Raw genomic sequence first — 18132 nt, 5'->3', positions numbered from 1 at the left:
CACCTTTAGAACCATCTGAGGGGACTTCCCCGGAGGTCCAGCAATTGAGACTCAGGGCTTCCACTGCAGGGGGTGTGGGGGTCAATCTCTGATTAGGGAACTAAGATCCCACATGCTACATGATGTGGTCAGAAAAAAAAAAATCATTGCAGTGCCCCAGGCCAGAGTGTGACCACACACAGAGGTGGGACAGGAGGACAGCAAGACCAGGAAGGGCATGCAAGCATAAGACACTGTGCCCTGCTTTAAGCTCCCAAGTCTGAGGCTTTTGAGAAGGAAACAGAAAAAGTGAGCTATGGATTATGTGTATACATGCATAGCCATACCATCCTGAACGTGTCTGATCTCATCTGGTCTTGGAAGCTAAGCAGGGTCAGGACTAGTTAGTACTTGGATGGGAGTCTGGCTAAAGGATTCTCAATTTGGGCTTCCCTGGTGGCTCAGACGGTAAAGAATCTGCCGGCAATGCAGGAGACCCAGGTTCAATTCCTGGGTCAGGAAGATTCCCTGAAGAAGGGAATGGCTACTCACCCCAGTATTCTTGCCTGGAGAATCCCATGGAGAGAGGAGCCTATAGTTCTCTGGGCTATACAGTGGGCTATAGTCCATGGTGTAACAAAGAGTCGGACATGACTGAGCACAAAGGGGAAAGAGGAGCCAAATATATATATATATATATATATATATATATATATATAAAACAAAGGGGCAATCAAGTTTTAGCCCACCTAAGAAATCATATTGCCAACATCCACTGGATCATTGAAAAAGCAAAAGAGTTCCAGAAAAACATCTATTTCTGCTTTATTGACTATGTCAAAAACTTTGACTGTGCGGATCACAATAAACTAGAAAATTCTGAAAGAGATGGGAATACCAGACCACCTGACCTGCCTCCTGAGAAACCTATATGCAGGTCAGGAAGCAACAGTTAGAACTGGACATGGAACAACAGACTGGTTCCAAATAGGAACAGGAGTACATCAAGGCTGTATATTGTCACCCTGCTTATTTAACTTATATGCAGAGTACATCATGAGAAACGCTGGGCTAGGGGAAGCACAAGCTAGAATCAAGATTGCTGGGAGAAATATCAATAACCTCAGATATGCAGATGACACTACCCTTATGGCAGAAAGTGAAGAGGAACTAAAAAGCCTCTTGATGAAAGTGAAAGAGGAGAGTGAAAAAGTCGGCTTAAACCTCAACATTCAGAAAATGAAGATCATGGCATCTGGTCCCATCACTTCATGGGAAATAGATGGGCAAACAGTAGAAACAGTGTCAGACTTTATTTTTTTGGACTCCAAAATCACTGCAGATGGTGATTGTAGCCATGAAATTAAAAGATGCTTACTCACTGGAAGGAAAGTTATGACCAACCTAGATAGCATATTAAAAAGCAGAGACATTACTTCTCCAACAAAGGTCCAGAGTCTAGTCAAGGCTATGGTTTTTCCAGTGGTCATGTATGGATGTGAGAGTTGAACTATAAAGAAAGCTGAGTGCTGGAGAATTGATGCTTTTGAACTGTGGTGTTGGAGAAGACTCTTGAGAGTCCCTTGGACTGCAAGGAGATCCAACCAGTCCATCCTAAGGGAGATCAGTCCTGGGGGTTCACTGGACGGACTGATGCTGAAGCTGAAACTCCAGCACTGGCCACCTCATGTGAAGAGCTGACTCATTGGAAAAGACTCTGATGCTGGGAGGGATTGGGGGCAGGAGGTAAAGGGAACAACAGAGGATGAGATGGCTGGATGGCATCACTGACTCGATGGACATGAGTTTGGGTGAACTCCGGGAGCTGGTGATGGACAGGGAGGCCTGGCGTGCTGTGAACCATGGGGTCGCAAAGAGTCGGACTCGAATGAGCAACTGAACTGAACTGATGAAGCTAAGTCATGTTCATTGCCTGAAGGAAGTCAGGTAGATTCTAAAAAGCAAAGGCAGGAGCCTAACAAAAATCAGGAAACAGGCCCAAGGAGAATTTTGGACTTATCTCCTTTACAGCCAACCTTAGCCAAGAGATAACAAAGTTCATGTACCTGAGCAACAGGACCAAAAGTAGGCAGAGCCAAATGATCTGTTATTTGGACAACTGAGTAGGATTCCATGGATTTTCTGGGAAGAATCACAAGCTGAAGGGCTGTCACTTAATGTGAATGAATACATTTACCTTTAGTAAAACTTCCTAAGTCAAACTTGTCTCAACGGATCCTCTCCTGAGCTGTGTGACTTTCTGAAAGTTTATGAAACTTTCTTTTAATTTCTTCACCATAAAAGTTGGGGCAATAGGAGCTCCACATATTTTAAGTGTTCCATGCATTAACTATTATTACAGAATTCCGTGTTCCAAAGGGAAAATGGGGCATCACCTCCACTGACATTTTCCATTCAGCTTCATGCTAAAATGACCCACCAGCACTCTTCCCCCAGCCTGGGGCCTGGAGCACTCTTCCCCTTCAAATCACTTGGACAGGGTAAACACGAGTATAAAGTAACAGCTTAACCATCTACACTGCCTGCCTCCCTTCCTCGGCTGACAGCCAGGACAGATAGACTGTGTGTCCATATGTTCTAAGAGCCAGCGAAGCCTCCAGGGCTGGCCTATCCCAGTGACCGGATTGAACAAGCTCCTAGACCAGTTTGATCCAAAGAGACAAGCAGCTATTTCCTTACCAGCAGAACGACTGGGCCTGGTTCGGCCGACCACCACAGTGAGAAAGCCATCACCAGAATCTCATAAGCCTTAAGGAGACAGGAGGGCTGATGGCACAAGGCCTCCAAGAGCATTAAGTTAACCCAGTGTCTTCTACCAGCAGGGAGGGAGAGGAAGAAAGGAGTGAGCTGTGCAAGGGGAGGGTATGAATGTGAAAGATGAAGCTAACCATGAAAATTTAATTTGTTAAAATAATGACTAGAGAATAACAGATAATGTACAAATTGTCTACACGCATTTATTGAATACATAATAAATGTGTGTATGAATATATAGGACTATATATGCATACCCTGATAAAAATTAATCTCAGCTTCTTGAAAACATCCTTGTTTGTCTCCCTGCTGGCGAGAACCTTGGTGCACAGAGGTAAATTTCACACTTCCTTTCAGCAGTCCCTCCACACGGACCCTGTAGCTTAAGCCGCCCAGGTGAGCAAATGTCACAGACGCTTCTTCGGCAGGCGGTAAATTCCAGCCATCCTGGGGAAATGCCAAGTGGTCTCAGGTCACAGGTTGGGCAAATAGCGATTTGGGGGTCTGGGGGAGGCCCCAGTGGAGGGGAGAAAAAAAGAATAAAAACAAAAGAGAGTGGAAGGAAGAGGCAGAAAGGAAAAGAAGCAGAGGCAGTGTTCAGGGAAAGAAGGCGAGCTATGCGAGAACTCAGACACAGAACATTTCTTGGGCTGCCTACGTAACAGTCTGCACCCTCTGAATGAAAGAAAGCGCTCTGCCATGCCTATCAGCCTGCATGTGTGACATCTTTGGCTCAGAATGACCTCCTCAGACACACACCTGGCCCTAAGGAACACAGTCCTGTCTTGGGTACGGGCCTTTGGGAGCAAGTCTGCTGCCTGCGCTACAAAGATCATGACCATGATTCCGGGCCTACATGCGGCTGTAGGTTCCCTGAGAGTAAGGGCCATCGCTGGCACATTTGTATTTCTCTGTGTCTTTCATGCTTCAAACAGAGAAGTTTCATAAATATTTGCTACAGCAACAAATGGGCCAAAATAGAATGCAGACTCTGTAATTTCATCATGTCCTACAGGAGGTCTAAAATGAAATGTCTAACTGGTGTTGAAAAATTAAACCCAAGCAGGGCAAGAATTTATTTTTAACTTTTTCACTTTTCAACCTGTGGGAGATAAGAGTTTGGCCCAATATCTCCAGAAATGTCTGTGCTCAAAAATACGTGATCAAGGACTTCCCTGGCAGTCCAGTGGCTAAGACTCTATGTTCCCAACACAGGGGTTGCAGGTTCTATCTCTGGTCAGGGAACTAGATACCACATGCCACAATAAAAGTTCATACACCACAACTGAAGATCCTGCATGCCACAATGAAGACCTGGTGCAGCCAAGTAAATCAATATTTTTAAAAATATATGCGGTCAAACTTACTTCAAAGCAATCAAGCATCCATGACTCTCACTTATGAAGGCCAGCATTCAGTAGGTGACCTTAGCCAGCGTAAGTGAGAAGAAGATATATTCTTGTGGGATATTGGCAAGACAACCAATCTTTGCATACTTAAGTCCAAATGTAACACAGTGGGGAGATTTTCTCCTTCGTGTAAACCTCTACGAAGTTAACTGAAAGTTGTAGTTACCAAGATATTCCAGCCTGAAATGTCTAAAAAGGGAAGAGATAGTATGTTAAATGAGTAGGAGGGGGCAGTGTCCAAATCAGGAACAGAGAAAAGCCAATTATTTTCATTCTTTATTATCCTCATCATCGGTATTAGTATTGCTACTCTTATATTTTAGCTATAATATCTATAACAGAAAGAACATGTGAACTCTCAGCCTATATAATAACGCTTCCATCTTCTCCCCCAGAGTTACAGGGATGAGAAACTTATCCTGTGAAATTAATAATGGGCCTCATTCTTCAGCTGGTGGATCAGAGACTGGGCTAGTAGAAATTTATAGAGAGAATTAATTCAAAGATTTTCAAAGTAATGAAGGAATTCAACCTTTCTGACTTCTCACTCTCCCACATTCACTCAATAGAACGTTTCTGGAGGGTCTAATTAGAAGACCTGATGGGTGCCCCAGGAGGCTGTAACAGAGCAATGATAGGAAAGCACAAGAATCCATTTAAGAATAATAATCACATATGAAGAACATCTTTCGTAGTGTAACTTTCTACAAAGAAAAATAAAGTAATATGGCTTAGGCCTGAGCATGATGACAGCCCCTTCCTGCCTTGGCTCCAGCAGGCTAGGTGGGGGAGGGGAGGCAACTGTGTGTATGGGCTAAAGGGGGGGCCAAACCACCAAAATTAATTCTTTACTTTCAGAAGACTTGCAAAAACAAAGCAGCTTGAGGCCCCTTTAGGCCTTCCTCTGAGACAAGCCAAGCCAAGCTGCCATATCAGCAACTAGGTCTGTAGGAAGGCCCTCAACCTTCTTCAAGTGTTAAGGAAATCAGACCAAGCTTAACAAAAACAAATACCAATGCAGTTTAATGTACATCAAGGTTCTTTGGGTTAAAAATCTCCCCAGGGGAAGATGCTCCCTTTAAGAGCTGAGAAAGAGAAGATGGGAGGGTTTCTGTAGGAACTTCTGATTATGTTACTTGATTCATTTCAATACCATAAAGCATCAACTAGATTATTTACCGAATAGAGAGGAAACAACACCGAGGCAGCTAAGCAGGAGCTGCAAATTAAGATGTGTGCGTGTGAGAGCCGGCACCCGCATCACTCACCCACGTGCTTGCACGCTGCCTTCTGAATTTCACTTCTGTATGCAAAACCACCACCACCACCACCACCCCCCTCCCCCCCGCAGTGTCTGTACTGCTCAGCCACTGTGCCTACGGAAAACGCAGCACAGCCCCCGCGCCTGGCTCCCTGGTGAGACCTCCACACCCTTGCTCCTCACCAGAGGCTCCTATTGCTGTGGCAAGGTGGGTCCAAGCCCGGCCTGGGGGGTATTTAATAAAGGAAGGATGGCTTTCTCCCTATGATAGGATAGGATTGGGGCCTCTGATGATGAGGGCAGCCCAGAAAGGAGGTGGCTGGGAAGAGAGGGAGCCTGGGGTGCCAAAGCGGAGAAAATCCGTGAAGACACAACCAAGCTCCACTCTGGGAATGCTCGGCTTCCTTGGCCGCTCGAGAGCGGCCGGCGCCGGGCTCGGGGGCTCCAGGCCGGTTCTGCGCGGGGCGGCGGCTCCTAGCCAGTGAGCGCAGCCCTGCGGGGCTCATTGGAGGCCTCTGGCTGGCAGGGGACCGGAGCCGGCGGGCGCTCCCCAGCATCCCTACCGGCCCCGCGGTGAGATCACCAGTTTTCTAGGAGGCGTCGCGGCCCCCCGCAGAGCCCCCTCCTCTGAAAGCCTAGCTAAGCGGGATGCTGCAGCAAGACCCAGGCGCCCGTCTACCCAGGCCCAGCGAGAGGCATTGCAATCCTGTCTGAAGGGGCCTCTCTTAGCACAAGGCCATGTGGCTCACTGTCCTGCTCCTCCACGGTTTCTTAGCCTTTTCTTAAGTTCCCAAAGTTTTATTTTGTAATGCGTCCCTTTAAACTCCTTTTCGGAAACTCCGATTTCTCTTTTCCACCAGATCTAAGCAAACAGGCTCTCTCATCTCTAGGGTTTTTGTTGTTTTTTTTTTTTTTCCTTCCCCACTGATTGGCCTCGGGAGGAAGTGGCTTTAATTTATTCCTCACAGGATCTGGTTACTTCTCCTCCGGCCTTTATACTCTGTGCTGCGTGGGGCATCACCACCTACCCGCACCTAACCTCACATCTCCCTCGCAAGGGGTTAGGGATTACAGTCACCCCAGTAAAGAGACCACACAGGGGAAAGCTGTGCTTATCGCCCCCGCTTTGTTTTCAAATGTTTGTTAATGTAAGCAGGGTGCACGGCCCTAGCACCTCTGCAGTGAGGAATTAACGTCCATACCCTCGTATCCACAGAGAGCCTTTCCGAATGGATGTAGGCTGGGCTCATCATCAGGGTCTCTGAGAGGCTTTCTTTGTCAGGAACCAAAGATAAATGCAAACTTTCAGTTCTATCAACAATGGTAATTACAAGGAGGATTCTCTTACAGTGACAAGACTTGGGCTCAAATCACCTAAAACCCTCAGAAAAATGACTGGCGGCCCTACCAGCACAGGCCACTAGGTAAATTTATTCCTTTGACCTACTGGCAGATTCAAACTTGTCTCAAAGCAGGACAAATAGAGAACTTTTCTCACACTGACACTTTCTTAAGGAAAGTCAAACATCTTTCTAAATGTCTTCACTTTAAGTTTCCAGAAGCCCCACTGACAGGTAGGTGGGGAACAGACATCATTTTAGTATTTCAGCTGAGGCACACTGAACAAGCAACTGTCCACAATTCTAAGGTGAAAATCAAACCTAAATTTCCTGACTTCCTGGGCCGCACCATATGAACTTGGCAAAGGTATACCGCACTTCCAAGTCTGCAACCATAAATCTTTGTATTTTCCAAAAGCAGTTTTCAGTCTAGAATCCAATAGCTACAAACAGATAGGATGCAAAAGAAACATAATTTGCATTTAGTCATGGAGTCAACAAGGTGGATTAAACTGGGACTGGCCTCCAGCTGGCTTTGTAAAATGTGATACTGAATGCTTCAATTAGGAAAAAAAAAAAAATCACTACTTTTTTTTCCTCCCAGCTTGCCTTTCCAACTCAATTTGATTGATGGAAGTTACTTTAACACCACCATAACCAGTTTTACATGACTGTCTAGAAAAGATATAAGGAGTCAGAGGATAAATTAGAAGTGCCATAACAATGAAAGAAGAATTTCCTTTCATAAATGCTATGTATCCAGGCCCTGGCAGGGACCATGTTAGACCTCGTGATCTGTGAAAGGTAGGCTCAGATTAGTGGCTCACTGGAGTGGCCCATTCCATGGATGCAGAAATATGAGACCATGAGGATAAATGGCATTCTCAAAATAACATAGTAACTTGGAGGCGGGCAGCGTTAGGTCTTAGAACTCTTGACTCAGGGTCCAGCAAACTTTTTTTTTGTCTCCACATGGAATTCTCTGTACTTGTTCCACTGTATTCTCGCTGTACAAAAAAATAAATAAATAAAAGGTGGTTGTTTCCACCACCTATTTTATTTTAGGGAACATTTCAAACTCTGTTAAGGATAAGGAATCAAACCATAAAACATGGAGTTCAAGGAAAGAAAGAAGTAAAAGCAGAAGGAGTTAAAGGGGAACTACCTCATCCTGGCTCCCAGGAGTGGGATATTCCCTGCTGGAAAGAGATGCCTTAGATATGGTTTGTTTGTTTTTTTCTCAACATGGCTATCCATCACGAACCAGTTTCAATTGGTGCAGAACCACCAGATCAAGTGTGAGTAGGGAACAAGCAGGAGTCTTCCTTAGAGTGTGAAAATTATGCCAAGAAAAGGACAAAACAAAGATTGATGCCAGAACAACCATTGTACAGCCATGCTGTCCAATATGGAGGACAGTGGTCCCATGAGGCTCTTGGACACCTGGAGCATGGCTAGTCCAAATGGAAGATGTTACAAATGTAAAATAGACAATAGATTTGAAAGCCTTAATACAAAACGTGGAAATATTTCATTTATAATCTTATATTGACCACATGTTGAAATATTTTAGATATATTTGGATTTAAATAAAATGTATTATTACAATTAATTTCACCTGTTTCTTTTCACTTTTTTTTTCCAGTGGACTAAAACAAAATTTAAAACATTAAATTTGGAATGAAATATGGGTTCACTGCATAGCACTATTCAATGGGATTCTTCTCTCGCTAGAACTCTAGGATTGAAGGAAGTACAAGAGTGTTGGGATACCTTCTGCTGAGTTTTGGGGGTTCCCCCCTTTCACACAGAAAATCTTTTAAAGCACTTAAAAGCACTGTCAGGAAGTATCTCAGGGAGTCTCAAAAACTTCCGGCCAGAGCTGGTAGAAAACCCAACCTGAGTAGACAGTGTCAAACTAATGAGACCAGAGGTCAACAGTCAGTCATGTGGTTTTGAAAAGACAACAGTAGTTGCTTTTTATTTAGCACACTCATGCAACTGAGTGCTTTATATTATTGTCCTGTTTAGTCCCTCAAGCAAGCCTACATGGCATTGTCTTTACTGTACAGCTAATGATACTGCAGCTCTGTTAAATCAACTTTCCAATGTTACACACAAGTGAGGATCTGAATCCAGACTGGTTTCACTCAGATACCCTGCTCTCTCTGTCATACTAGACTGCTCTTCAGAATACTGTCTGGTCTTCTTGGCAAAGGTCTTCTTCTCCGGGAACCTGACACCTGAAATTTTAGCCGTAGAGATTCATTCCTTTGACTTAACTTCTTTTTCTCTCTAAAATGCAGATAGTTCTTAGAGAGGTTTCATATAAATCTTGATCATGTTCACTTCAAGTCAAGCAACTATCAAAATACTTTTTCTTAGAGTAGGTATTGATCTGAGAAGATAAAAAAATACAGTAAACCTTGACACACAGAGGAAAAGGAAGACCAGTGACTGAAGAAAAAGACTGAAAAAATGGAATGCTGAAAGTGCTGAAGACCAAATTTAATGTCATTTACAATAAAACTTAAGAATACATCTACTACAGTTACTCTGCAAAAGTTTGTCACTTCCTCAAAATGCTAAGCACAGAGTTGCTAAGCACAGAGTTACCATATGATCCAACATTCCACTCCTAGGTAAATATCCACAGAAATAAAAACATGGCCACAGAAAACTTCATTCAAATGTTCAGAGCAGCAGCAACATATAAAAACAACCTAAATATCCATCAACTGCTAAATGGATAAATAAAATGTGGTATATCTACACAATGGAATATTATTTGGCTATAAAAAAGAATGAAGTATCAGTACATGCTATAGCACAGGGAACCTTAAAAACACCATGCTAAGAGAACAAAGCTAGTAATAAACCATATATTATATGATTCCATTTATGTGAAATGTCCACAATGGTTAAATCCATACAGACAGAGATTAGTGATTAGTAGGGGCTAGGCAAGGGGAGAGATATGAACTGACTGGTAATGAGTACAGGGTTTTTGTTTTTTGTAGGGAGTGATAAAAATATTCTAAATTTAGGTTGTATTGATGGTTTCACAATTTTGTGAATAGACAAAAACCACTGAACTGTATAATTTAAATGGGTGAATTTCATGGTATATGAAATATATCCCAAGAAAGCTATAAAAAAATAAACAAACCTACTAGTATCAAGGTTGTTGTTATAACAAAAATAACATTTTTCCCTCAAGTAGGAACATATGAGGAAGACAGGTAGAGGTCAGGTTGCCCTAACCTCACTTTATGTTACTCTTCCTCCTCAGAAACTTTGTGAATTGAATGGATGGGCCTATGTGTTTTCAGAGGGAAAATATTTTTAACTGTCATTACATAATATCTCCAGCTGCTGATGCTAAGAAAATGTCATCACTAAAAATGCCACTGTAACTTTTCAGGTGGTTGTTGTCCAGTTTGTAGATAATTGAAAACCTTCATTTTTGCTCTTATCCATTCTTTTTTTCCCCTCTTCTCCCAACCTTGCCCAGCCTTTTGGCCAGATACAACTCATTCTCACTTTAAGAGAATGGCAAGAGAAACATAAGAAAACAAATCTTAAATTCAGCACTATTTTTCTTTTTTCAGCACAGAATTACAGAGTCTTGGAATTGGCTTGGTCTTTAGGGACCATCTGGTACAAGCCTCTCTTTTTCATGTAAGAAAACAGGGCCAGAAATAATAAAAGCTAACAGTTATGGACTGTTTACTCTATGCCAGGCACTGTAATTTACATGTACTACTTCATTTAATCCTCACAATAACCCTCCAAAATAGGTACCATTTTTATCTATATTTTCTAAGTGAAAAAAAAAAAAAAATGAGGCACAGAGAAGTTCCGTAAACTTAAGTAGGTCACACAACTGAAAAAGTTGGCGATCTGGGATACAGACCCAGGCTGTTAGGCTTCAGAGATCAAATCCTCAACCACTACTATTATAGCTTCTCCTTAAAGTATTTAAGCTATCTACTTGTCATCTTAAAACTACTTAGTGGTATGTCCAGAGCTAGTACAGGTATGAGGGACCCACCCCAGTTTCTGCTTAATGACAGAGGACCGATGAGAGATACAGTTGACCTAAACTATACCATGACCTAAACCAAAATGGATGCATTTTCCCATCCACTGCAATCTTGATTTCCACCAATAATTGAGAGCCTGAAAGAGAGCTGTCAGAAGTAAGAAGACCTTCTAGGAAGTCACCACTGACCTTATTCTGCCATGAAGGGAGATAGGTTATATAATCCTATGTCAGTTTATACTCACACTCCTTTTTTTTTAATTCTGGAACTCACTCTGCCAAATTCTGAGAAGTGTTATCGCTAAGATGAAGATGAGACAAAAGATTCAACCAGAAAATTCTCCTGATGGGACATAATGACTACCTCACCACTCAATTATATATTCAAAGGAAGAGTTAACACACTGGCAAACTACGAAATGGAATAGAATGCAAGTCTTTAGATAATTTACTATAGAAAATACAGTATTTCTTATCTGTATCATCCAGGGAGCTCAAAGTACTTTACAAACAACTCATTAATCCTCTGCTTATTTTATTCATCAATTACTACATTCCTTAAACCTTACCACACCATTTCTGGTAGGGTGCAAGAGAGGAGATAGACGTACTATATTCCTCTAACCCAGGCTAAAATGTCCATGCAAAGGACAGGGTGCTTTCAGGAGCATAGCAAAATGAGTAAGAGCTGTCTTTGGGAGCTGTACCTAGGACCCTGCCTCAATCATGTGGCATTTTGAGTGACTTTTTAAATAAAAAGCAAAGGTAAAAAGTATATTTAGAATCACCACACCAAGTTCCAACCATAACAGCATTCATCTAACAGCAGATGGGAACCAAAGTGCAGCCTAAGTTCCCCTAAAGTATGCATGTAAAACTATGCCTCAAGAGAAGCCAGGGTTATGCTTTAAATGAAAAAATTAAAATGCCTTCCTATTTAAATATGTTTAATATCTGAGTTTTGGTTTGCTTGTTTGGGGATAATTTTTTAATTTTGCCAACAATAACCAAAAGCATATGAATGTCAGCAGAACAGAGAAGCAAAGGCATGTAGAAGAGGCCGGACCCCAGCGGCGAGCCAGCCTTTGCCACCTCCCCACCCTGGGTGCAGCCTGCCACCCGCCTGGGGTCCCAGCACCCTCACTGCTCCCAGCTCCCAGCAGTCCACAAGGCCTAGACCACAGGTCTCCCCCGTGCCTTTCCCCGACTCATGAACCTTCTTCGAGCTTCCTCAGTTTCACTTAAATTCTCCTCAGTCCCGGTCCTCGTAGACAGCCAGTAGCTAGAAAACGTGACACCAAATTTCCAAAGACCTCACTCGGGTAGATCTGACCCCGGCTGCTCACTGCACCCTTCTCCCCACTTCTCAGCTGCCAGAATGGGTCCAAAGCAGCTTCTAAAAGGGGATGACACAAAACGACTGGAGAAGGGATGCTTCTCATCAGACGCTGATACTGTGTCTTCCACGGAGTCTTATTATTGTAGGTCTATTGCTCGTATCCAGATCAGAATAAATATATAGAGTCTAATCACCTGCCTTCTGCTAACACACTGTGCCTGAAATGGTGGATCAAGTAAACCACATCAAGTAACTCCCCTTCGTTTGCTCCCTTTCTCTCTTTGCCCCTTCCACAAAAAAAAAAAAAAAAATTTTGAATTCTATCATCAGCAAGAAAAAGTTTTTTGCTTTTGCCTTCTAAAAGATGAACATTTATGAAAAGTCACTGCTGCCATGTCAGCCCCAAAAGAAATCTGATTAGAGGCATCTCTAAATTGTCTGAAGTTATTTCCCTCCTGTTCTCTGCTCAAGGCCTAATCTTTTCAGAATTATTTTCCTAAAATATAAACTTCCTTCCACGGTGTCCCCTCCACCTACATATACAAACACACACACATACACATGTATACAGGTGGGTGTACACACATACAAATTCTTCTCTAAAGCTATAAAAAGATGAGAAGCAGAAATCTCATAATGTAATTGCTATACTAAAAAGAAGTGGCAGGTGAGAATTAATAAGAGAGGGTGGAAAAAAACTGAAATACAGTAGTAGAGTTAAAGGAAAAAAAAAAAAAAAAAAACTAGAGCCTGTGATGGGAGTGTTAATTGAACAGAAAGAATAAAGGAAGGAGAGAGAGAACAAAAGGGCATTAAGTAAGCAAAAAGTAATTTTTTAACATCCTCCAGTTATTTGATTTAACTTCAGAGCAGAGGATGCTCAGAGGAAAATTTGCTGAAAACTGCCATATTTTGTTCTAAAATTTAAAACTATTCACAACAATTACAGCTATTCATAACTATCTACAGTCTCCTTAGTAAATGGCAACCAATATTTTGTGTCTTTTCCTCATTTTTAAACCGGCATGATTTTTGACACAGAAATTTTTTTTTTAATCAAGAAATGTTTAAAAATATAGTTAAGGTCCTTTTAAGAAATTCAGTATGTTTTAATTTTTTTTTCTCCTCTCCATCCCATCAACCCCACTACCACCACCTCTACACATATGCAAAACCCAGCCTATTGCTAATATGTCAGAAGACAAGGAATAGTTCTTAAGAAATGAAAGAAAATGAGGTATTAAAAGGTCCAAAACTCTATGAAATCTCTATGCTCCTAGAAGGAACAAGCAGATAAAAGCCGCCTCTGAAACATACTTGCTAGAGGTCTTGCAGAGTTTTCTTACTGAGATTTGCAGCCTGAGAATTGTTCAGGCATTCCTTGTTCTTGGCATTTTTATTTAAAAAAGCAAAAAGGTATCAAAATAAAAACTTACCGACATTTCTCAACAAGAAGACACTTGGGTTCTTTTTCTTTTTCCCTGAATATCCCCACAGTAATTTCTGACTAAATACCTGTCAATCAACTGTAATCTAAACGGTGCCGCCTACTTTAGGTGTTACTCGCGTCTGTTTCTTTAAAGTTCCAAAAGGTTGGTAAGACAGTCTTAGCTAGTTTCCCTCCAAATTTCTGAGTTTTCCAATGAAAGTCTTTGACCAAAATCAGAAAAGCAAAATCCGCCAGGGAATGCAAGCCCCACGCTCCTCCAGGGTCCTGACTTCCTTGTAAAGACCTAGGTAAACCCCCTTAGTGTGCTCCTGTGAGAATACAAACAGAGCCCACCCTAAATCAAATAACCTCTACAATACTTGTGAAGGAAGCTCAAAAATACTCATTCAGCGTAAAGACTTGAAAGTAACAATAGGGAAACTCCCAAAACAATGAAAGAATGTACATGAACTGATCATCCAAACAATCTTGTCACTAGCTCTGTATCAAGAAGCGGGAGGGGGGTAGGGGGCAGAAAAAAGAGCTCCTACAACTTTACAGACACAATGTGTTACAGACACATCGATCATATGGAAGATTCGCCAGCTCTCCAGAATGAGGGTGAGGTCGATCTTCAGTAAGTAACCGTGCTTTACAATCAAAGAGTTCTTTTCAGCACACCCCAGTTGTCTCCTACCTACAACACGGAACACTCAACATTCCAGGAGAGGTTTCTTCCTTCTCCTTAATCCTTCTGATACACAAGTTGAGGAACAGGAGAAAGGCCTTTCTTTTTTTCTCTTTTTATTTTACTATTTCTTTTTTTGTACTTTCACCCATAGGTGCCCTCTTAATCCAAAACTTGTGTGTGTGTGTGTTTCCCTCTTAACACAGGGTCAGTAATCATTATTTTCAATTTACAGTATTCACTAAACTATTTTTTTAAATATATTATCTGAAAGACAGCATACAAAACCTTAATTTAGATTTTTAAAAAGCCCCAAACATTAATGTAACTCAATAACAGAAAATTTTTAAAACAAAATACATAATCCAACAATAAATTATACATTTAGAGCACGATTCTGACCGACACAACTGCTTCTTATCACCATAGTTTAGGCAATACTCATGTGAGGAGCAAACTCTTGAATCCACACCAGAACCAGATCTATATTTACATCCATTCACCTTGATCTACTGCCTTAGCAGTAGATTTTAATTAGAAGACTAGAATTAAACACTTTGACCACAATATACATTTAAATGCCCTGATAGACTTCCTCTCCATGAAAATCTGAGGGCATCTTAAAAACAGAGTCTCTCTAGACTGAATTATCAAATATGCATTTATAGCTTGATTCTGTATTTTATGAAGCAAGATCAGCAGGAATGCATACCCAATAAGCAACAAATTTCAACAAACCAAATATTCCATGTAAATAAGAATCAGAGAAAAAAGAAACTGAGAAGGAAGAAAAAAACAAATGATAAAGAAATATATACACACTTAGGTTTCCTGCTCCAGGCTAATAGAGAAAAAACTAAAAGTGTGACAAACTGAGAAAGCCCCTTTGATATTTGAATGCACAACCCATACATTTCTTAAAAGGTATATCACAGCTAAAATAATGCAATTCCCAGCTTTGCAATAAGGTTAGGCTTTGGCAAGGAAACCTGGAAGACTCAAAAGATCTGAACATCACTGCTCAGGTGCTTTGTCTGGGATGTCACGCACAACACAAATAACACTCAACAAAGGAGCTGCTTACTAATTTTCCATACATTTCAAGACCCGAGTAATTACATACTCGATCAATGGCCACATCTTGAAACTATTTATTTTTTAAAATAGAAACACAGAGAGCCCTCAAAAAGAAAGCCACCCTGCGTGCCCTCAGAGCCCCTCCTTCCTCTTTTTATGTGTAACTATCAATGTATATCAACTGGGCATGCAATCATATTTATTGTCACTTTCATTCATGTCATGCCCTTGCTTATATGGTTTAGATATGAATTATTGACTGTTACACTCCTTGTTGTAAAAAATAAATAAATAAATAGGGTGGCAGGTACTCCGCGCTGCTCTGCAGCGAGCGACCAAATCAGAGGCCAGCAGAAGCTCCCGCTTTATATAACCACCCCTCGTTCCTCATCTTTATGCCCTGGCTTCAGACTGCCTTCTCAACTCTTTTCTTTTTACAAGGGAGAGATGCACTCACTTTGGAAAATTAAGGATTAAAATAAACAAACAAGAGGATGTTGCTAAGTGTCCTTCCCAGAGCATCTGTTGTTTAAGAACACCTCTGATTGATGACTGCTATTTTTTAATTGTTGCTTTAAAATTTAAATGCCCTCCTGGGATGTGTTATAAGTGTGTTAGTTCATGATATGAGGTCTAGAAAGTAGAAAAACAACAGAATGAGTGAGCTCGTCACATTCTGTTCTCCTAAACCCAGCGATTCTCCCAGCTATAAAATCACAGGGCACTCAAATACAGATAACCTGATGTTGTGTGACGCGTTCCACAAAGGTATCTGACAACACTCTGTCAAGAACTCTAGTTTGCTGCTTTGTGTAATTACAAGAAAAAAAGAAGAGGAAACTTTAAACACTTTAGCACCCCCATGCCCAACTCCAAAAACACTGTCTTAAAGATGGGCCAAAATATATTCCTTTAAGAAGTAGACTTTTACTTTCATATTTTTCCCCCACAGGCACATCATTCTACAAATTTCCCTTCAGAACCTCTGTTTTAGCTTCAGTTTCAAAAAGGCCAGGAATAGAGTTAAGGCAAGCAAACCGCTAATGTCTGGTAATAACTGTCAAAGAAACTTGGTGCTTTCTGTTCCAGGAAGCAAGGCTACTAGGACTTCCTATTGGAATATACGATCAATCTTGAAAGTACTTCTATTCTGAAATTTTAATATTTAAATAATGGGTTCCTGATTGCCAGTTAAGTGGTCAATTGGCCAAAGAAAATGCTTAAATGTTGGAATCTCATTCCTACCTGTTTTCTCTTTGATTTCACACAAGACATTAAACAAGGCAGGCTTCATTCTGTGGCAGTTTAAAGCATGTTTTCTGCAAGAAAGAAACAACAACAGAATAGCTTAGGTGGACTCCTGGGATCAAGCTGCTGATAATGCACAGGGGGAAAAAAATCGAGCATTTAGCCAAAATTATAGACCAAGCATAACTCTGTGGCATGCTTCAATTGCTTTATGACTTAATATAAAGAGTCCCGCCATAGAAAAAGAAATAATGTTAATTAGCAGGGAGAGAGCAGGGATTTAACTACAGAACAGAACTAACCTCAATTATGCTCATTTAGGAAGAGTTTGGGGTTTTCTGTTTTGTTTTGTTTCGTTTTTTTATGAGTAGTTTAATCCAAGTGGAAGTCTTAAACCAATAATCCTATCCAGGGCAATGAAAACACGGCAGAGTCAAATGCACGGGTTAACAGTTTTGTATAATCTACGCAACCACCATAGCCTAGGAGCTGTCTGCTTCTCAGTCCGTGTGTGTGTGTGTGTGTGTGTGTGTGTATGTGTGTTTTCAAATTTAATTCATCCATGTGTTTGAATTCATTCCGCAGATGCCCCTGTATTCTCATAAACACAAGATGCTTGAAAGGTCTTCTGAGCAGAACTGTCAATTTATAAAATTTCAGTCCCCAAGTTAAAGAGTATGGAAATGCATTGCCAGGGGGCAAACATACCCATATGGGGAATAGATTCATTTCTCTGTGTTCACATTATGTCGCTTGTGCACACACTGCTTATTTGCAGGTGTTGAAATTCAATTATTTACAATTAGGACCTTGCACCCATTGGGGGAAAAAATAAATACAATTCTGCCTTTTAGATTAGTGATTTACCTGGTTCTGTGTGTCTGTATTCAGCATGCACTTAAGGACCAAAACAATACCTTTCCCTTGATTTTACTCTGGAAGCACTTAACAGAAGGATATTGTTTTGGAAACAAAATACTGATCACATCAGCTATTAGTTAAGGGAATTGTGTTGACTAACTAAAATGAATGTATAAAGATAAATGGAAACCTCTGGCACTCAAGACACATGCAGTTCTTTTTAAATTCCTTTCAAAGTTAAAAAATAGATACACATCCTGAGGAAGGGAAACCAGAAGCATGCTCTATCTATCTACTGTACAGTAGAAGAGTCATAATCTCAAAATTCAAGAGTATCAAAATAAACATTGTGTCTAAAATACGAAGGGTTCACTATATAAATAATAAATGTACATTATGAAGATGTGACTAAGGAAAGGAAAACCCAGTTAAACTATTTGCTGAGTTACATTGTTTAACTAAAAAGAAAAGCTTAGTGGTGATTTAGTTCTGGTGTAGGGTGAGAAAAATGGTGAAGAAGACTTTATGGTATCAAAGACTTCTTTCTGAGCCTTTTAAAGGAGTTTTCATTAACTGTATTCTTATATAAAGGCCCAAATACAAAATAAATAACAACTACAAAAAATTCTATGCAGCTTTGCAGAAATATTGTATTGCCAAGCACGTCCATGGGGTTGGGTT

The 18132-nt window shown here is 41.0% G+C and overlaps 1 protein-coding gene across 6 annotated transcripts in view; it reads right to left on the bottom strand.

Moving 5' to 3' along the window:
* The window catches only part of PBX1 (PBX homeobox 1), a 337025-nt gene that overhangs the window by 316114 nt on the left and 2779 nt on the right, over nucleotides 1-18132 (bottom strand). For all 6 annotated transcript variants that reach the window (XM_069547591.1, XM_069547550.1, XM_069547581.1 and 3 more), the window contains one exon: nucleotides 16588-16661. In XM_069547591.1, coding sequence (XP_069403692.1) covers nucleotides 16588-16661 — 74 coding nt within the window. The remainder of the gene's footprint in view (nucleotides 1-16587; nucleotides 16662-18132) is intronic.

The sequence above is a fragment of the Ovis canadensis genome, chromosome 1, assembly GCF_042477335.2.
Source record: "Ovis canadensis isolate MfBH-ARS-UI-01 breed Bighorn chromosome 1, ARS-UI_OviCan_v2, whole genome shotgun sequence".
Taxonomy (NCBI): Eukaryota; Metazoa; Chordata; class Mammalia; order Artiodactyla; family Bovidae; genus Ovis; species Ovis canadensis.
Note: the sequence above shows the minus strand (reverse complement) of the source record. Positions and strands in the feature narration are given on the sequence as shown.